Genomic DNA, 23,012 nt, shown 5'->3' on the forward strand with positions numbered 1-23,012 from the left:
CAGCTTTTCTTTAATTATTGACTTTTCCTCTCTAATGGTCCATGCTGCTCAAGCACTACAGTGGACAGAGGGACTGCATTAATCATTCAGACAACTGGAAATATTGATTTATTTGACCTGAATTATCTGTATTATCATAATGTTATATACATTCTTCATGTATAGATACAGTTTTATCTCTCATCTAAATGTTACTAGTCAATCCATGTAAATCCTTTATGGCTAAATGACAGTATTCAAGCACTTCTAGATTCTGTGATAAAAAAAGCTTCAATGTACAACTGATATTTCCAATGAATACAAATGCCATGATTCTTTAAATTTTTAAATAATATAATATGCAAATAATAATTTCAAACCATCACAAATGTAGTGTAATATCAAGTGTGACATACATTTCCAGAACACTCCATTAATATTTTTGTTTCCTTAGGCCAGTATACAGGCACAGCAGGAAGCTGCAATTTTGAAACAGCTTCAGGAAACTGGACCGCAGCTTGCCATCTTACTCAAGATTCTCAAGATGACTTGGATTGGGTCATTGGCAGGGAAATTCCTACAGAAGCATTGAGTCCAGACCCTGATCACACACCAGGTAAATCTAGGAGACACAGCCAGGCCAAAGAGTTCACTGGCTGGTAATCTGCTTTAACTATTTGAGTGAACGTCAGAGTGCCTTCCTTGTGTCTTTGTGGAGATAGAACTCAGTATCCTTTATGAAAAGAGAGTTAGCTCCTTCTGGTTATCCCCTGAATTATTTAACAGACCTAAAACTGATATTGCTACAACAAAGAAGTCCCTGACTCATATTTTAAGAAACTCAAATTTTACTTTTGGTACCCCAAAGGCCCAGGGTTTCTCTGGTGACTCAATGGTAAAGAATCCACCTGCCAATGCTGAAGATGTGGGTTCAATCCCTGGGTTTTAAAGATCCTCTGGAGAAGGAAATGACAACCCAGTCCACTATTCTTGCCTCGGAAATCCCGTGGAGAGTGGAGCCTGGTGGGCTGCAAAAAGAGTCAGACACAAGTTATCAACTAAATAACAACAACAAAGATGACCTCAAAATTTCTTAATTGGGGCAGGGACAAGTAGGGGATGTTCAAATTAACGCATGCAGTAGACAAAAGAATACAGTTGGCATGCTACCACAGTGATAGCTAGCTGGCCATCAGTTTCATTCCAGACCCTCTGAAGTGCAGAGGCAGTGATTTAAAAGGTAAGCGATGATAGAAGGAATGAGCCTCAGTGAACCCTGAACAAGTTTTGCTTCCTGCCGGTGGCTTGAGAGTAAAGTGATCCGAAATGGTTTTTACAAGTAACAGAGTCAGAGAAGAAGTAAACTTGTATTCTCGTTTGCTTTCAACCTGAAATTTTGCCTGATGCTTAACACTTTTCTTAGGAGTAAACTTTCTTGGGAATTAAAAATAACCTTTTTCAGTGATAAATTTTCTTAGGGACAACACTATTCTTAGGGATAAAATCTAGCTTTCCTTTGAGGTAAAAAAAATCATCTTAAAAATTGTGATGATTAATTTTATGTATCATCTTGGAGGGTGTTTTGGGATGAGGTTAACATTTAAATTGGTGAAACTGGAGCAGGTTACACGCCATATAGTGGGTGGGCCTCACCCAATCAGTTGAACACCTGACTAGAACAAAAAAATCCAGCCTCTCTGAGCAAGAGATAACTCACCAGCAGACTGCCTTTGGACTTTCACTGCCCTCTTGGCTTTCTTTCTGCAAATATGGGGCTTGCCAGACTGCATAATTACAGGAGCCAGTTCCTTTAATAAATGCCTTGCTATGTTTACACATATCCTATTGGCTATGTTTCTCTGGAGAACTCTAATTAATACAACATTCCCCAAAATAATTGAAGCATGGGCTCAATGAAAAAGAACAAGATTACATGGAATTAAAATAATTTTTCATAGAAAAGGTATTCAAGATTGGCTTAGCCATTTTATGTCCAATAAATGAGAACAGTATTTTTATTATTTATATATTCCAGACAGATTGAAAATATCATGATTTCAATTACAGCTTGGATGTGCATTTTTGTTTGAAGCTATTTCCTAATTCAGCTTCAGGTTGAATACTTCTATTCCTTTTGACCTGTCAAATTGTATTTCCTCTGCCTTTCATCAGGTTTTTATTTCCTTGAAAAACAGATGAGATTAGGATATCCCAGGTGATAGGTTAATGGAACAGGATAGAGAATTAAAGCACTTGGGTAAATAATTAGAAGAGTTTAGTATGTAACAAAGGTTAATTCACTGGGAAAAAGATGTATTATTTAGTGTGATGCTGGCATTGCTAGTTATATACCTGGAAGGAAGTTAAATGAAATTGTAGTTTTTCTTCTGAATATTTCATATACAACCATATATTCTAAATGGATTAATAATATAAATATAACAAATTAAAATAATAAAATTCTTGCAAGAAAACATAGGGTAAGCTATGTGCAATTTAAGGAAGCATCTACCTTCCAAAAGCTACAATAAATAAATAAATAAACCACATGTATTTAAAGATATAAAATTATAACTATGGTCTAAAAATTTCATAAACAAAATCAACAGGCATATAATAGATTTGAAAATTCTTTTCTTTACATACTGCAAGTACATAGGTAGGTAACTCTTATAGACTTATTAGAAATGGTAATTTTACCAACCAGGGAAGATTTGCATAACCATTCACAGATGAACAAATTCAAATAATCAACAAATATATTAAATGATGCTCAAGTTTACAACTCATCAGAAAAATACAAATTAATAAGGTTGGAAGGGATTTTTAGAAGCCACTCACAGATGACTGAGTGATGGAATTGGGGAAAGAGGGAAAGACACTCATTCATGGTTGTGGGAAATTTTCCATTTTGGGAAGCATTCTGTCCATATAGAAATATAAAGACCATTATGTAAGCATATGTATGTAAGGATATTTACTTCAACATTGTTTGAGGTTGAAAAAAATGAGAAGTAACATAAACATGGGGTTTCCCTGGTGGCTCAGATGGTAAAAAATCTGCATGCAATGCAAGAGACCAGAGTTCCATCCCTGGGTCGGGAAGATCCTCTGGAAAATGGAATAGCTACCCACTCCAGTATTCTTGCCTGGAGAATTCCATGGATTGAGGAGCTTGGCAGGCTACAATCCATGGGATCACAGAGAGTCAAATACAACTGAGTGGCTTTCACTTTCAACATGAATATGCATCATTTAATCATTCACTTGTTCATTTATTTATCCATTTATTAAATGCCAAGCAGCATTCTAGGACCTGGGAAACATTAAGTGGATGAAACAGGCAAAAATCATCACCACAGTGGAGTTTGCATTCTAGAAGGGGGAAACAATAATCAATAAACATATAAGTAAAAAAGTTATATGGTCAGTTAGAGGAAGAAAGAATAGAAGACGTATGTTCCTGAAGGCTAGAGGATGGATTGGGGGAGGGTTGTAATTTAAATAAGCTGGTCAAAATAGGCTGAATTTTGAAAATGCCATTTGAAAAATGACTTAACAGAAGTGAGAGAGTGATACAGGTAGGGCCCTAAGGAGAGGGTGTTCTAGCCTGAGGAACAGCCAGCGCCAAACACCCAGAGGTCAGGGTGTGCCTGGTGGGTGTTTTGGTAATCTAATTGATTGCTGTGAAGCTTCTCTGCACACTCTGTGATGTTTGGCAGTATCCCTGGCCTCTACCCAGCTAATACCAGCATCACTCCTCTCTCCAGTGTTGAAAGCTCAAAATGTCTTTAGAAATTGACAGCTACCACCAAGGGGCCAAAATTGCCCCTTGTCAGGAATCTAAAGGAATATCCAAGGTAGTTGATTCAATCCACAGAGCACGATATCATGCAGCCACTAAAGAGGATAGTGCCACACAGTTGACTTATAAGGATTTCCAAAAGACATTCTTAAAGGAGTGAGATAACATGCAAAATGATTATATGATGTGATCTCATATTTCTAAAACAATGACTGACCACCTCTTATCTGTGCATACATTTAACTCCAAATGTAAACATTTATAGAATAACAATGTGAACATGGAAAAGAGGATGAGAAAGGATATACATTCATTTATTAACATAAATTATGTAGATGGGTGATAGGGTTAGAGTAGAAGAGAGGAGGAATAGATCCAAAAACAAAAAGAATAATTGAAACCAGGAATGACACCTCAAAAGAAACGCTAGCATACGTGATAGCAGCACAATTATGTGTTTGTGGAAAATGTGGTGGATATTTTTAAGTTTTACTCCTTAGAAATCCTGAACTATTGCATTTCACCCTTAATATTTATTTTTTCTTCAAGAATTCTTTTCTTGAATTTTACATTACTGAAAATACATTTTTTCTAAAACATTTTAAATAAGCAGAAAAAAGAAAGCTCTCGTCATTCCAGTAGAGTAGTATAACTACTTTTAAGCTTCGTATATGTGTATCCTGCCATTCTTTCTTAATGTACACATTGGCCAATAAAAATAAATTTCTACTTGATTCAGTAATTAAAAGTGTGAACAAGTTTATCTTACGCAGTACAATTAGTAACATAATTGTAATTATATCATAGTATTCTACTTGTGGATATCTCATGATTTATAAAATTATCTAATGGTAAATTCTTAGATTATTTCCTAACATTTTCAGTATAATAAACATCACAAGAGTCAATATGCATTTAGATGGAACTTTTTTCTTTTAACCTTTTCTGATAGTCTCTGAGGATAAATATTACTTTCTCTTCCTTGAGAAATTATGAGAAATAAACCAATATTTATTTGCTACTAAGATCCAGAGGAGACTCCTCTGGTGGCTCAGACGGTAAAGCGTCTGCTTACAATGTGGGAGACCTAGGTTCAATCCTTGGGTTGGAAGATCCCCTGGAGAAGGAAATGGCTACCCACTCCAGTACTCTTGCCTAGAAAATCCCATGGATGGAGGATCCTGGTAGGCTACAGTTCATCGGGTCACAAAGTGTCAGACACGACTGAGCAACTTCACACAAGATCCAGAGAGTAACATTTAGGTAACTAATACCCAGGAGTTCTTTAGATAACATATGTAGCAATCTTTCCTCATCTTAAGACAGCATTTGAAAACTACCGAGCATGTCTGCTTGTATCATATTACTAGTGGGACGAATTATTGTAGGCTCAGTTTAGGGAACATGTAAAAGTATAATGGGCTACCCTGGTGGCTGAGTAATAAAGAACCCATCTGCCAGTGCAGGAAATGAGGTTTGATCCCTGGATTGGGAAGATCCCTTGGAGTAGGAAATGGCCACGCAGTCCAGTATTCTTGCCTGGGAAATCCCACAAACAGAAGAGCCTGGTGGGCTACCGTCCATGGGATTGCAAATGAGTCAAACACCACTTAGCAACTAAACAACAAGAAGAAATATAATAGTTAACATATAATATAGTAATATATAATACAATATAATATAATCAGTTCAATTCAGTTGCTCAGTTGTGTCCGACTCTTTGCAGCCCCATGGACTGCAGCATGCCAGGCTTCCCTGTCCATTACTGACTCCCAGAGAGTGCTCAAATTCATGTCCATCAAGTTGGTGACGCCATCCAACCACCTCATCCTCTGTTGTCCTCTTTTCCTCCTTCCTTCAATCTTTCCCAGCATCAGGGTCTTTTCCAATGAATCAGTTCTTTGCATCTGGTGGTTAAAGTATTGGAGTTTCAGTTTCAGCATAAGTCCTTCCAATGAATATAGAGGACTGATTTCCTTTAGGAAATATAATACAATATAATAGTTTAGAGAAAAAGAAGTATAATCGATAGACATGGGAAAGCTTCCATGCATTGTCCCAAAAGACAAACACAAGTGATCTATTGATCCTTTTTTATATAACATTTAAAGAATATTAATGGTAATGTTATTTTCTTTTTTTTTTTAACTTTTATAGCTAGTGTGAGTTCATTAAAGACCACATGAAAAGTCTTGCATCTGGTTCTTTATGCAATATGGTATACAAGTCATGTTGTTCACAGATAAGGAAAAGTAATCCTGTGGACAGAACAGTTTATTATCCTCCTGTTATTATCCTCACTGTGCGAGACAGTTTATTTTTACTGAGTGCTCTTTTCAAAGCGGCCTGATTATATCACCAGGCTACACCACTGCAGCTCACTCAACTTGTTTAGGCATCACTGAGACAATGGGCTGCTAAATAGATTGTAAGGACATTAATTAATGTTGACCCTCTGGGAAAAACAAAATTCTTTATGAGAAGGCCAACAGACTCAAAGAACCCACGGTCTGTTTCTAAGCATCACAACCTTGCTGTTAATTAAGCTGCGTTTATGGATCTTTTCACTTATTGTTACCAAGATGAAGAATCAGATACATAAGGAGGGCATTCTCAATGTCCATCACAGGCCTATTATGAGTCTTTTTGGAGCCATCACCAAAGTTGTAGAGAGAAACTGCAAGCATTAATCCCCTCTCCAGTCTACACGTGAATAGTGTTTGGACTGAGTATATACGAGTTTTAATGGCAAGAATGACATTTGCATGACATAAATTAACAGAGGCAAGATGCAGAAGGCTGCTATCTCTTTTTTCCCTTCCCTCATAACTTTATTTTCTTTTTAATGTTATAATAAATTACTCCCTCTACAATTAGACTATAAACTCTGATGGGGTATACCAAAGTCACATCTTCTGCTATTTTTATATTCTTTCCAGAATTTATAATTGAATAGACCTTAATGAGTATTTATGTAGGCCTCACGTGACCTATATCTTTGTTCATCTGTATTTATTACAAATTTTTTGGATTAAAGAATGCAGGGTAGTTTTCCTGAGTGCCTTCTAATACCACACATGATGTGTTGGAAACTGAATTAAGTGAATGTTTGGAAGTAACTGAAATGGAGTATATTTCCTTATATGACCCACATGCTTACTGTTGTGCAATTCTCTACTCATAGCCCAAGGCCAAAAAGTAAAACTGTAAGCAATCTTAATGACACTAACAGTCTGATGTGTATGTTAGTAGTTTAAAGCTTTACGTGTCCAACAAACAGAACTTACTTGGTACTTGGTTGACAGCCCTGCAGGCTTCATGGTGCTAGCTGTGGTTCCTGCTGGGCAGACAGAACAGATACTATTATTATTCCTTCATCAGAGATGAAGAACAAGAGGAGCTGAAGGTCTTCTCTGAGTCTGTGTACTGAGCACCCACGTCAGAACAGAACCCTTGGAGTTTGGAGCTTCATCCAAGCTGTTTCCTTCACTGTCTTGCTTTATCCTTAGGTACAGCTCTGCCTGAAACTTCTTAATGTCCTTATTCGGGCCATTTAACCTTTTCTTTCTTATGAGTTATGTCACCATCTCACCGTGGTCTCTGATAGAGCAGGGAGAGTTTAGGCTCAGTCAGGGAAATGGTGTGTTATATACAAAAGCCAGCCCTCGCTCACATGTTCGTCAGACCACTCACTTTGATCTTATCTACACACACTCATACACACCTACACACACATGCAGAAAGAGATAATAACTATACTTTTCACACATTTTAGAAAATTCCCATCTTTCGGCCAGAAATGTTTGAGGTATTCCAGAAGGGAATAAAAAGGCAAATGGGATCAGAATGAGTGAAGTGAAAACAGCAGAAATCTCAGCCCAGGAGAACATGGTTCCCTGTAGATCTTCCCAAGGAAACTACACAGATATTTTCAGATTAAAGTCAAAAGTATTGTCCTGGACAGAATGGTGTTCCCCGCCCCCCCCACCTCCACCTCAAAATTCAGATTTCGAAGCCTTAACTCCCAATGTGACTGCATTGGAGACAAGGCCTTTCAAGAGGTCGTAAGGTTAAGTGATGTCATGAATTGGGGGACCTTCATCCAAAGAACCAGAGCAGGCAATGGCACCCCACTCCAGTACTCTTGCCTGGAAAATCCCATGGATGGAGGAGCCTGGTAGGCTGCAGTCCATGGGGTTCCAGAAGAGTCGGACACGACTAAGTGACTTCACTTTCACTTTTCACTTTCATGCATTGGAGAAGGAAATGGCAACCCACTCCAGTATCCTTGCCTGGAGAATCCCAGGGATGGGGGAGCCTGGTGGGCTTTCATCTATGGGGTCGCACAGAGTCGGACATGACTAAAGTGACTTAGCAGTAGCAGCAGCAGCAGCATGCAAAGAATTTATGTCCTTATAAGAAGAGGAAGACATACCAGGAGGCACCTACCCAGGGGAAAGGTCCTGTGAGAATTCGCAGTGGGGATGGCTATCTTCAGGCCGAGGAGAGAGGCCTCAGGAGAAATCAACCCTGCCAGCACCTCGATTTTGGACTTTGAGACTCTGGAACAGTGAGGAGATAACTTTCTGTGGTTGAAACACACAGTCTGTGGTATTTGTTATCACAGTCTGAGCTGACTAATACAAATACCAAGAAAGGTTGTGAAAAATTCTTCAAAGTCCCTGAGAAACAGAGTGAAGAGCACATGGTTGAATTGGAACTTGGCACCACCTTTTGTATTTTCTTCCCAGGACCTTGGTTTCCAAACACAACTGCTCACAAGAGTAGCTTTTTCTCACAGAATAAAATGAGTGAAATGTCATCTAAGGAAAGCCAGATATCTGCCTGCAAAATGATTATCATGATTTAATTACATCCTGAAAAAGAAACAGAATTATATTGGGGATTATACAGGATCCATACCCTAGGTTTTCAGGGGGAAACAAAGAAAGATAACTCTGTCTAGGAATAAAAGAAAATCGAATAGGCAATCTGCCTGTCTGCCAACCCTTCACCTCACAACCAAGGATTCTCAAACTTGGTTAAATATTAGAATCACCTGGAGAGTTTAAACAAAATGTTAATACCTAGGTCCACCCACAAAGATTCTGACAAAATCAGTCAGTGTTGTGACCTGGGCAGCAAGATTTTTAAGAACTCTCCTGAGTCTAATGTGTATCCCAGGGTGAGAAACACTGTCCCATCTTAGGGAGGTCTGTGCATTTTGTGTCCAGCCCACCCGTCCAGCACCTGCTCTTTATTCTTCCAGTCAGAGGACAGCTCTGTGGGGTAAACAGTTCTGGTTAACAGCACTGAATATTCTTTCCTGATATCTATATACTAAGTAATACAGGCCTTCATTCAAAAGTTGAAATATATAGCCAAGCTCCACCAAGCATTTAAAGACAATGAATGTCATGAAAGATAAGGACGTAAAAAGAGAAAAATTACCCTTGAGGAAGGAGATAACAGTGCAGTAGACATTTGTCATATGTTCTTGTTGTTCTTTAGAAAGATGTTTGTCTACTACTGAGCCTTAAGAGTTGCATCTCACCCAACTTGTCCTGTGCTTACGATGAAAGCTGCCAGTCAGATGCATACGAGTTTGATTTGAAAGCAGACAGCAGTTCTCCTCCTCCATTTATAATGGAGTATAATCATTTCCTGAAAAAGCTGGGAATGTAGATACTCCTATTTATACATATATGTATACATATATATACTTCTGCTCCAATAAATATACTTATATCCATATGAACATAAATTTAAAATATGTTTCCTACTGTCTAAATATTTGATTATAATGAAGTATAACTCATCTTTGTGTAATATAGTTATGAAATATGATAGTCCTAATATGGTAGAAATATATACTGACCTATATTTAGCATGTAAACATGTAATTTGATATTCAGGGTTACTTTCAAGTAGTCTAGTGGTAGCAAGGATGTGAGTGTTAATTTAGAAGAAATGAGACTGACCATGGGTTGAAACTGTTGAAGTTGGATTTTGCATAGATGGGATTTCATTATGCTGTTTTTTAATACTTCAGTATATATTTGAAATTTCTCAAAGATGTTTAAAAAATATTTCCCACAAAATATGAATGTAACTGAAGTGAAAAAACCCTGGCAATATGATATCTAGCATGAAATAAGAATTTGATATTCAGAAAGCACCAAAGGAGTTATACACAAGGTAGAAATGAAGACATGAATGCAGTAGTTGAAATAATCTCTTCATTGGATTTTCAAATGATACTCAAGGTATATGATTTTTTTTTTACTTTATCCAACTTTAAGATTTAATGATAGCTACAATATTCAGGATAACGTGGTATTAGCAGAGGTATAAATACACAGATCAGTAGGATAACATAAAGAACTCAGTAACAGACCAAAAATTAATATGCCCAAAAGATTTTTTTTACTAACTTCAGTTCAGTAGATGCAAGATAGTCTTTTCAACTATTCAAATGATGCCAGAATAAGTGAATATCCTTAGGCCAAAAAAAAAAAAAAAACACAACCTAAACTGCGCATAGTTAATACAAAAAGTAACTCAACATGTATCAGAGATTTAAGAACCTAGAGCTTGCTGAGGACTTCTTAGACAAAACATGAAAAACATGAAGAAGGGCCTTCACAATAATGCCATAGATTAACACAACAGAAATGACATGGCCTACAATGGCCATACAACACTAGACACATAGTTGTTTGAAAGGCCCTGAGAAGGGTTCAGAGTGAATGCATCATTATTTTTATATCTTTCTGTACAGTATATTTCTTAACGTGAGGTAATACTATCACATGTTGCTTAAAAAAATAAAAGGAAGGAATTCAAAATACCCTGACAAATGGTATGTCATTAGTCTGTATACTGGGACTAAGCCAATGGCGACACTTGTGGAATTCACCTGTACCTGTACCAACACATGCTCATTTCAACCATTAAAATTCTAGTCACTTTACTTAGCAGTGAATCTTCACACAATCTTTTGTAAGATTAAAAATGAGGTTCCTTCTCTGAATGTATTGTTATCATTTAGCTTAATTTAGCTGTGTGTTTTTTTTAATTGTGACTGCAATTCAACCTCTAGAAAATCACTGAAGTGTTCCTAAAGCCTCTCTAAGGAGGAATCAGAGGGAAGAACTGGGATTCACCTGGGAAGGTTGCAGTTACTCTGTGCCCCTCACCCCACAGACAAATAAAGAAAAAAAATAGATTAAATAAGAGTGTTGGCTGGTTAAAGACACATGACACATTATGTTTCAAAAATATCAGTCATTTCAGTAAAATGGGCTCACTCATACACACATCTTTTTCTCCTTAAATATGAAAGTGTATCATAAGTCAAGCCTGCATATTTCTCATAAAGACACATGCTACTCAAGGGTAGAGAAAATGTTGTAGAACAAAGGTGTGTGTGTGAGTCACTCAGTCATATTCGACTCTTTGTGACCCAGTGGACTGTAACCCACCAGGCTCCTCTGTTCATGAAATTCTCCAGGCAACAATACTGGAGTGGGTTGCCAGTTTCTGCTCCAAGGGTATGTGATTTTTAAATATGTACATATTTTAGCTGATCCTTAAACAATACACTGGAATTTATGTATTTTTATACATAATAATGCATAATTTTTGTATTATGTATTAAATAATATTATTACATAATACATAACATTATGTGTTATGGGAATTTGGGGGGATACTCCAAGGGGAGTGAATTACTAACATATTTCTACTACTACTATTCTTTATCATCATCATCATCACATTAAAGTCTGAGAAGAGTGTTAAAAGAAAACATCCATAATTTGTGTAATTCTTCAGCCACTACTTTAAAAACACATGTAATCAGGGACTTCTCTGGTGGTCCAGTGGTTAGGGCTTCGCCTTCCCATGCAGGGGGTGCAGGTTTGATCCCTGGTTAGGGAGCTAGGATCCCACATGCCTTGGGGCCAAAAAAACAAAACATAAAACAGAAACAGTATAGTCACAAATTCAATAAAGACTTTAAAAATGGTCCACATCAAAAAATCTTAAGAGAAATGCACGTGACTAGATGGAAGAGTTTCTACACGTGTGTGACAGATAAATAAAATTATTTACATTGTGTATGTGTGTTAGTCACTCAGTCATGTTCGACATTTTGTGACCCCATGGACCATAGCACGCCAGGCTCCTCTGTCCATGGAATTCTCCAGGCAAGAATGCTGGAGTGGGTTACCATGCCCTTCTTCAGGGGATCTTCCTGACTGAGGGATGGATCCCAGGTCTCCCACACTGCGGGCCGATTCTTTACCGCCTGAGCCATCATACATTGACATAGTGAAAAAAATTTTTTTTCAATTATTCATTCAGCATATTGTTGAGCTCCCCTCTTTTTAAAATTTTTTTGTTAGCTGCTGTTCTAGTTATTTGGAATATATGTTGAATATGTCAAGAAAGGATCTCTGCTGTCATGTGGCTGACATTGTAGAAGAGGAGAACAAAAAAATAAATATCAAGCATTTTAAGTTAAAAGCTTGTATGGTGTGTGGGAAGTTAACTGCTAGGAAAAAGAGAAGAAAAGTGGAGCCTTCAACAAAATATCACCCAGGAGCCAGTGGGGAGTAGCATAGTGTTACAAGGGTGGGGACATACTATAAGTTAAAGACATTTTTGTCTGTAGCCACTAGAATGAGTCTGCCTGCATTACTGTTTCCATAAAGTCTTGTGAATGGATGTTGAATAGTTGTTCTTATCCATTCACAAAAACCCAAACAAAAGGATTTTTTTTTATAAACAAAATAAGGATAAATTTTAGAGGGATTTAGAGGAAGAAAACTAACATCTGTTAAATGTTTCCTGAGGATCAGAAACAGTAAGAGAATTGCCTCTATTATCTCATTTCATCCTTTTAATACAGTGAGATGTAGAAGATACTTAATTCTTTAAAAGGTTGAAAAAAACTTGACTAAGTCACAAGGGTAAATGGGCAGGGGGATTGGAACATTGAACTCTCTGACTAAAAGGCTTTCTTTTACAGCTTACACTGTCCAATGTGGTAGCCACTAGCCACATGGAACTATTGAACCCTTGAAATGTGGCTGGTCCAAATGTTAAATACACACTGTTTCAAACATGTCATACAAAAGAAAATAGAATTTAGGAAAATCTCATTAAGAATTTATCGATTATATGTTGTAATGATAGCATTTGGGAACATTCAGTTAAATAAGTTGTATTACTAAAGCTTAACCTATTTCCTTTTACTTTTTAAAATGTGTTGCTAAAAATTCTAAACCTACATATGGGATTCACTGTTTCTGTTCAATGTTCTGTTCTATATTACCCTGGACACATAAAGAAGGCTTTCTTGTCTCTCAAGTGAAAAGAAAAAAAAACACTTGAATTATCTAAAGAAATACTGAAAAATATCCATCTCTTTGAAGATGGGCAGCCTCTTGTTTTTGAATTCACGTACTTGCCACTAGAAAATGCAAAAATGACCTCCTTAGCCCTGGTGGCTCAGACAGTAAAGAATCCACCTGCAATGTGGGGGACCTGGGTTCGATCCCTGGGTTGGGAAGATCCCCTGGAGGAGGGCATGGCAAACCACTCCGTTTTTCTTGGCTGGGGAATCCCAGGGACAGAGGAAACTGCAGGCTACAGTCCATGAGATCGCAGAGAGTCGGGCACAACTGAGTGATGAAGTATAGCACAGCACAGCTTTGCTTTATGCAAAAGGTACTTTGAAAAAGAAAAGAACATATAAAAAGTAAAGTGGAGTGATTATAATCTTATCTGATATGTTATCTTTATAATGTTGTATTGTGTATATTACATCCTAATACTTAAACCTTAGCGTGCAGTTTTCTTATGGTATCAGCAATTTCTATGTCTAAAAATACTGCTTTCTGAATTATTGCCCAACTATTGTGGCTCCTCGTTCCATAATTTTCAAAGAGAAGAATCAGTCTTCCTTTATTTCCATATTTTCTTTCATTTGTCTTTTATATATTTTTCTTTTTCTAATATGTAGTTAAAGTTCAAAGTTGATACTTTATTGATTTTATGAAAGTACAAATTTGGAAAATACCAATTAGACAACAGTTATTACTGTATGATAACATCTGTATGATGACAGGTTGTGTGTTGGTATTTTTTCTCATTTTCTCCTGTTTGTACCTCCTTCTGCCCCCTTCTCTTCTATGATGCCATCAAACACATAGCATCAGGTATAAGGAGATTTTATCAAGAATAATGATATAGACTATTAGGATAAAATGAGTCATGTTAAATAGCATAACATATTTTTCTGATTTTCTTATACCTTTTGGTAACCTTTAATATCATCTCATAAATGTAATTTGGCTCTGGTATTTAATAAATAATGTATTAATTCAGTAACTAAGTAAATACTTTAGAATGATAGAGTACTAAATGATCTACATATACATAGAGTATATGTACAGATGGAGAGAGGTTTTGTATAGTACAGATGAAGAGAGGTTTCCTATTGTTATCATTTATTTATTTTTACTACTAAAACTTGAAAATTGTTGTATATAACTAAGGGCTTCCCCTGTAACTCAGTCGGTAAAGAGTCTGCCTGCAGTGCAGGAGACCTGGGTTTGACCCTGCATTGGGAAGATCCCCTGAAGAAGCAAATAGCAACCCACTCCAGTATCCTTGCCTGGAAAATCTCATGGACAGAGGAGCCTGGTGGGCTGGAGTCTATGGGGTTGCAAAGAGTTGGGCATGACTGAGCGACTAATACTTACTTACTTATATGTAACTAAATAGAATAAGCCTGGTTATCAAAAATTGTGACTGTGTAACTGGTGGTCACTGAATGCCAATCAGCATTCAGGTCCCTGGCTTTCTTTTCTAATCCTCATGATACCTGAGGCTTTTACAACAGAGGAAATGGATGCACAGAGAGAATAAATAACTTGCCTCCAGCCACACAGAAGACACTTGTTGAATCCAGCATTGAAACTCATATCTCTCTAAAGCAAAAGCCTGCATGTGTAACCCTCAATCTCTTCAGCTTAACATGACATTCTCAAAGCTTACAAATGTAAAATGTGATGGTCATATGAGAATACTTAGTAGTTTCTCTTCTAGAACACAAAAATGTTGGGAGATGGCATTTTTATCCATGTCAAGGAGCTCAAAACAAGCAAGTGTTTTATTTCTATATTTCCTGTTCACTCTAGTTGCCTTTTTCTTATCACAGTTCAGTATCATTTCTACTTTCTCTTTTTCTCCAGTTACTTGGAGTTACAAATATTCCATTCCAAATATATAACTATGCGAGGGTTGGGGGGAAGAGAGGCTGTTTTGGCTGATAAATCTCAGGATATATCCTGCAGATTTCATTTTCTCGTTGCAAAAAGGCAATGGATGACAACCTTCATTTGTTTGTTAAGCAGAATTAGAAAAAGGCACTTCTTTTTATGACTTACCTTCATGAAGTGAGAAAACAAGGACAGTTTCCTTCATGATGTGAGTGGTTAGGCCAGGGTTGTTTCTGTTCTCCTTATTTTACTCTGAGACAGAAGATAAACTTGATGATGTTTAGATAGCAGAAACAAGCCCAGATCATCTACAGTTCCTCTGTGTTTCTTCAAAAAGTCTCATGATCCCACGGTGATTTCTATTTTGTTGGCAAAAAGTAATGCTGGTATCAAACTTGAACCCCTTCCAATCATTCATGTGTATCATTTGAATCAATACCCCCACCCAATTTATATCACATTTTTCTGCCTCCCAGGAGAAACAAAATCTTTATTTCTGTTTTTCTTTTCTTCGTTTTGTCTGTGTTCACTTAAAATACTTCCAAGGATACTTAATAAATGTTTCAAGTAGGACTCAAAGATATGCTTTCTCTTTTTGAAATGCCAAGTGGTATCATCTGTGAGAGGTAGTGTAAAGTGAAAGGCATGTGAGGGAAGCAGTGCTTTTAGAATCCTGCAGGGCAAGATTAAAGCCTGAATAAATACTCTGAAAATCTTTCAGGTTATTTATCATTTTCCAAGTATCCAAGAATCAAGAGTTTCTCTAAAAGGAATTTACTAAATGTTTATTTACTTATGACTTTAGTTCTCAGTGAAATAATGAACCATTCAACTTATCCCTTTCTGTCTTTTCAGAACCTTGCCTCTTTGTATTTAGTTCGTTTTGTGTGTGTCCTTAAATTGCCTCTTTATCACCACTTTTTGCCTTTAGGCATCACAATTCTTTCTTACATTAAAAAACAATGAATTACCTAACTACAAAATCTTAACTTTGTTTCTCATCTAAGTATTATTGTTTTTAATTAGTTTTTACCTCAAATTAACTTTTCCCACACATTGTGGAACATGTATGGATATAATAGTTGGACCGTGAAGGCTGAGCTGGGAAGAATTGATGCTTTTGAACTGTGGTGTTGGACAAGACTCTTGAGAGTCCCTTGGCCTGCAAGTAGATCAAACCAGTCAATCCTAAAAGAAATCAACGCTGAAAATTCATTGGAAGGACTGATGCTGAAGTTGAAACTCCAATACTTTGGCCACTTGATGAGAAGAGGCAACTCATTGGAAAAGACTCTGATGCTGGGCAAGATAGAAAGAAGGAGAAGGGGACAACAGAGGACAAGATGTTTGGATGGCATCGCTGACTAATTGGATATGAGTTTGAGCAGGTTCCGGGAGATGGTGAAGGACAGGGAAGCCTGGCGTGCTGCAGTCATGGGGTCACAAAGAGTCGGACACAACTGAGAAACTGAACAGCAACATGTTTGTTTCCTCTGCTTCAATACACACATCTTTGGTTTCCTGCAATCTGTCTTCTATAGTTCCCCCCAAAATATTTTTTCTTGGAACTTACTTCCCTAGTTGCCCAGTATTTAAGACTCTGCCCTTCCAATGCAGGGGGTGCAGGTTCGATCCCTGGTTTGGTAACTAAGAGTCCACATGTACCATTGTGCAACCAAAATATATACATATATTTCTTCATTGTATAATTATTGGTCACTGACACTCAGTCACTGATCTGAAACTGTAGAGATAATTGTTCATCAAATACATTGCTGACTCTCATGAAGCATGTATTCTAGCTGTCTTTGAGGACTTCATTAATTTCATAATTATAATGATTCTTCTAATGCTGCATTTGACACTACTGATCAATCCACTTGTTCTTCCCAGATGGCACTAGAGGGAAAGAACCCACCTGCCAATGCAGGAGACTCAAGAGACGTGGGTTTGATCTCTGGGTCAGGAAGATCCTCTGGAGAAGGGCATGGCCACCCCTTCCAGTCTTCTTCCTTGGAGAATCTCATGGACAGAAGAGCCTGGTGGGCTGCAGTCCTCGGGGTTGCAAAGAGGTGGACATAACTGAAGTGACGTAGCACGCACTCATGATCAATCCACACCTTCTTAAAGTATTCATCTGTGTTTTCAGTATAGTGTATGTGATTTTTCCCACTCGTGTTATATTTATATTTTATGCTTTTTCTTTCTCCTTTTAGGACCTATTTGTGTATCTCAACAAACATTCTGACTTTTACCTTTTTATATCTTTTCCTACACATTTTGCTTGAATTTTTATTCTCTCAGCACTCAAAATTTGCTCATTCCCCCATGTATGTAGCCCTTATTTCTACATCCTCAACCCATATTTTTAGTTGCCAGTATCTGCAACTTCGTATTCAAACTCATACTTACCTTCCTTTAGGAAAGAGTTTCCTAATCCTGATCTTACTATTTCTGTTATTAAAATTATCATTATTAACACTATTAGCATTATTAACATTATTAACTAATTCTCTCTGAATTTCAATCTGTTACCTCTTCATTCTCAACTCATATGCTTTTCTTTCATTGCATCTCCACCTCCACCATCTTAGTAATTCCTGGGCTATTACACATGTCCAGCCAACTCATCTCTGTATAAGTATTCTCCTAAACCGGGCCACTCTTCACATGGATCTAGGGTTAATATTCCTAAATGATGACACCAAATCAGAGGCTCTTCACTACCTTTTAATCTGGTTTTCAGGGCTTCCTATGTTCTTCCCCAAACAAGACTGGTCCCTTGGATTTCGTATCCCTCAAGTGTTTCCGCACTGAGCCTCCAGCAGTTTGTTAATTACAATTTACCTTGTCCTTGCCTAGCACGGCTGTTGTTTAGTTGCTCAGTCATGTCTGACTGGCTCTTTTGTGACCCCATGGACTGTAGCCCGCCAGACTCTTCTGTCCATGGGATTTCCCAGGGAATACTGGAGTGGGTTGCCATTTCATTCTCCAGAGTATCTTCCGCACCCAGAGACTGAACCCACGTCTCCTGCATTGAGCCACCTGGAAAGCCAAATGCTGGCTGCAGTCATAGTTCCTTTTTCCAGGTTTTTGCTTTGCTAAGTTTTACTCTCTATATATGCCCATCAATTTGGGGGAAGCAGTTTCCCCTGTGATCTCTCTTCTTGAAGGATCTAAGAAGAGTTTTTGATTTTTGGTTGCTGGGAAGATGAAACCAATGCTTTCCAAGCTCCTTACAAGCTGGACTGGAAACCAGAAATCTCCCCCCACATTTGTTTTCTTTTTTTTCAAATGATCTTTTCCCACTCCCGTACAACCTCCTTTGCCTGTGACATCTCTATTATCTACTTTGGTGGTGGTAGTGTGGTTTAGTCACTAAGTCATGTCCGACTCTTGTGACCTCATGGACTGTAGCCCGCCAGGCTCCTCTGTCCGTGGGATTCTCCAGGGAAGAATACTGGAGTGGGTTTCTATTTCCTTCTCCAGGGGATCTTCCCGACTCAGGAATCGAACCCTGGTCTCCTCTATTGCAGGCAAATTCTTTATCGACTGAACTACAAGGTAAATACTCATAAATATTCTTTAATAATCTAATATAATGAATCATTGGAAAAGACCCTGATACTAAGAAAGATCGAAGGCAGGAGGAGAAGGGGATGACAGATGATGAGATGATTGCATGGCATCACCAATTTAATGGACCTGAGTTTGACCAGACTCTGGAAGACAATGAAGGACAGGGAAGCCTGGCGTGCTGCAGTCCATGGGGTCACAAAGAGATGGACTGAATAACAAGATAATGAATCATCTTTTATGGTCTCTTTCTGTATCCACCGATTTTAAGACATCTGTTATCTGTTGAAGTACATAGCAGTTACCATCTATACTGATATTTGGTATTATATGCACACGTGTAGGGTCTCATTCAATCTTTACCACAACCCCTTGAGGCTAAAGTACCTACTGTAATTATCTCTTATTGCTTTTGAGTCCTGGAGAATTTTCATAGGCTGCCCAAGTTCACATACCTAATAAGTAGAAAAGTCAGAATTTAAATCAAGACCTCAAGCACCTGCAGGCTTAACAGGTAGACAATCCAGCCCAGATTCTGCTCCTTATTTATTTAATAAAATAATATAATAATACTGTTTTCTATCTCTATAAAGATAAATATTTTTCCATTCTTATTTGCTTCCCATACTCTTTCAGGCAATAGGTCAAACAAAATCATCTCTTACCATATATCTCCTACCTAAAGAAAAGTGTTTATAATTTAATTAGTCTCCTTTGTAATCTTAATTTGGCAAATGAAACCATGTTACAGAAATACATGTTTCCAAAGGCATTTTGATAAGAAAAAGCACTGAAGACACAATTCAGGGTGCTTCTGGTATGAGGATTAAGAAACTCTGAGTCCTTTGAAATTTCTAGACTTATAGGAAGTACCAGCCAGTTCCATTCATATATCATCTTCATGTGATTGAGACTTTTTTTGCTGCTGAGCAAATTAGAAACTTCAAAAGTTGAATCTACCCTGTGTCAGCATGTCACAGCTAGAAGCTTCATTTTTATATCAGAGCACCACATCCTGAGGGGGAAAGTTTATAGCACTCAATTTGGTAATAGAGAATAGTGCTGAAATGAGACATTCTGCTGGAAAGTGGATTTTTAAAAAATAGGTAATAATGACTCTCAAGAGAATAACGCCTAAAGAATAAACTGTTGGAAAAGGTGAAAATGAAATGTCAAATATATTCAGTGCATAGCTCTTCGGAAGTGATGCAGTGACGATGTCTATCAAATACTATGAGCAGATTTCACTTGACTTGAGAGGCGCCATATCTGTGGTTGCCATTTTGATACCTTTGAGGAAACTTTTGTTCTCTCTCTGAATATGTTTCTATTTCACAGGCTTTAAAACTTGCAGATGCAAATAGCTAGCACCTTAAACATCTGGTGTGGGGAGGGAACGAAAGTACTTAAAGAGATTGAGGGCATTTCAACTGATAGTCCTATGTACCCTTCTATTTTAGAGTGAGAGACAGGTAGAAATTATAGAGGATATGGAGCCAAACAAAGTAAGTCTGACTCTGAGGAAGGGAGAATTTGCTATCTTGGAAGAGAGACATATTGCATTTAAAAAAGAAAAAAAAATTAGCCTATTTTATGAACAAGAAAAAAAAGATGAAAATTGCCTACAATTTAAAGCAGGGAGTGAATTCAGAACACTTGAAGTGAGAAATTGTCTTTTATGATTTGACCCTAGTGCAAATGAGTATCATTCTGCCGAGGGCATTGGAGCCTTAAAAACGCAGCTTTCTTTTAAAAGTATTAGCTGTCTATTTTAAATAGACATGTCAAATATATTACCTTATGGCATAATAACTCAATGAAACATTTTCAAAAACTCAAAATTGTAGCAGCTAATAACATCTACAAGACAAATTAGAATCTTTACTCTCTGTGGACATCAAAGTTTAAAAAGAATGTTCATGAAGCATGGTGATGGATTCTGAATATGGCTAGTATATTTTGGCCTCTAGTGTCAAGAAACGGCAATGATTTGAACAAAATACACTTTGATGATGAATTTACCCTATTTGACACTAAGGCAGTTTTTGAAAACATGTGCGACTCTTTAAAGTTTTTAAGGTAAAGAATTTAACATTAATGAGAAATTTCTGTCCAGTTCTTATAGTTAAGATGTGAAATATAAAAGCTATACCCTAAGAATCTTAAGAATTTGTAATCATTAGCCTGGTACAAGCAAAATTGAAATGTTAAACTGAAAAGGTACAGAAAATATCAGGAGGCATAGCATCTGAGCAGAGGTAAAATTCAGATAATATTTAATGAATGCCCATGTTCTAGAATATTACACGTAGTCATGCTTTAGATTTTACAAACTTAATTGGATCCATTCTGATCTATTATATCAGAGTTAAGTGGCTTTTTAAATGCCCAGTAGAAAGTTATGAAATAGTTCAAAACCAAGTTAATGAACAAAACAGTCCCCTTCTGTGGAAATCTGTCCCATGAATGAATGCTTGATCATGCCACACAGTTACATGTAAATAATGCTGGTTTAATGATTTACTGTTATATTCTCACTATATTGTGGTAATTGGAACTTTTCAGCTTTTTCTGCTTTAACAAGTTCTGAACTTTGTGAAGGAGGCTGGATTGACCTCCCCAAGGATTTTGCCAGATGTAAATAGGTAGTTCTCAATGAAGCAGCTGAAAGTTTATAAATGTATGAAAGCATGTCTAGTCTGAGCTTGCTAGATAAAGAACAAGTCTATTTCTGAAAGTATAATTCAATGTAACATTTTATAATTTTGTGATAGAGTACCTAGTTCCCAGAGAATTTATACATTTCTATTAATAATTTTAAGAAGCTTAGCAACTTTCACCTTTATGATTCACTAGGAAAAATAAAAAACATAACATTGCAACAAGTCTATTCCACTTGCAAAGTCAAACTTAGTTATGCTTGAGTTCCAGAATTTAAAATCCCCAAGACCAAATTTGCAATGGTGGCTTCTAAATTGCCATGCACAGTTTTGCAATCTTAAATTTTTAAATGGATAAAATTTTACATTTACAGTCTCAAATACATCACACAGGAATAGACTTTCTGATTTCTGTGTTTGATTGGGGGATCTGGTAAGACCAAAATTGAATATGCAAATCAGAAGAGGTGAGGTGGAGTGTGCTCTGAAAGCTCACCCAGAGTCCCCTAAGTAATAACTGGAATTGCTACCTTTGATGTTGAGCCTTATGTGACATTGTTTGTCTTGTACTGAAATAATATATACAGCAGTGGCATGCTGGATTATCATCATCCCCAGTGAATTAGTTTTGTTTTTTTTAATGAGTTCCATGATATAACCCTAAAATACAAACATCAGATTGTCCTACATTCTTTTCAGTGATATTGTATCTTTGCTAAACTGCTTTTCAGTAGTTGCTGTAGGAAAAAGTTAAGACCTGGGAAAATACATGTGGAATGAGGAGTGAAGGTGATTTTGTTCAATCTGATTTCGAGGTTTGAGAACAAGTGCAGTGCCCAGTGGGAGCACACTCGGATAGAACATAATTGTGGCTATTTAAGAATGAGATAAATTTTTTAAGTTGTATGTTTTAGTTTTCAAATGCCTGTAATATTGTTAGATACCAATAAATACTAAGTTGTTTGCACTGAAGTACTTAATGAACAAAATTGAGATGTAACTTCCCACTTGAGGTGCTGTGAAAAAAGGTATTGAGACATTAAGGATGCTGTAGTCTAAGTCACTTTAGAAGCATGTAGGCAAAGACCAAGATTGGGGAACTTGGTTAGAATGGACTCAGGTTTCTGGGCAAGCTTAAAACTTACATTTTAAACTACATACTATGTGATTAAAACTGTTTAAGAGAAATATCTGAATTAGTGACGTTTCCATGATTTTGTAGTTAGAAGAATAATTTACTGAAATGCAAGGTTTTAAATGAGGGTTCTCAACTTTGTAGAACAGATTAAATTCATGTCAATGAACACAAATGGTTTTTGCCCCACTGCCCTAAATATTTAATCTTCAGCATCATGTTAGCATTAAATCATGGAAAGAAATATATTTGATGTCTGAGTTAGACGTAATTTGCTTTTGTGAGATCGAAGTTCATCAATCTCAATATGCATGTCATGCTGTTTAAGAGCTGAGCTATGAAATGTGGGAGAGTTTTATAAAAGGGTTTTGTGCTTGCGCTTAGTCGTTCAGTTGTGTCTGACTCTTTGCGACCCCATGGACTGTAGCCTGCCAAGCATCTCTGTCCATGGGGCTTCTTCAGGCAAAAATACTGGAGTGACTGGTCATGCCTTCCTCCAGGGGATCTTCCCAACCCAGGGATTAAACCTAGGTCTCCTGCATTGCAGGTGGATTCTTTACCATCTT

The 23,012-nt window shown here is 37.2% G+C and overlaps 1 protein-coding gene across 1 annotated transcript in view; it reads left to right on the top strand.

Annotated features, from left to right (window-relative positions):
• Nucleotides 1–23,012, top strand: part of MALRD1 (MAM and LDL receptor class A domain containing 1) — a 512,511-nt gene that overhangs the window by 346,414 nt on the left and 143,085 nt on the right. The window contains exon 31 of the mRNA XM_065919555.1: nucleotides 434–595. Coding sequence (XP_065775627.1) covers nucleotides 434–595 — 162 coding nt within the window. The remainder of the gene's footprint in view (nucleotides 1–433; nucleotides 596–23,012) is intronic.

This window comes from Muntiacus reevesi, chromosome 2, assembly GCF_963930625.1.
Source record: "Muntiacus reevesi chromosome 2, mMunRee1.1, whole genome shotgun sequence".
In the NCBI taxonomy this organism is placed as follows: domain Eukaryota; kingdom Metazoa; phylum Chordata; class Mammalia; order Artiodactyla; family Cervidae; genus Muntiacus; species Muntiacus reevesi.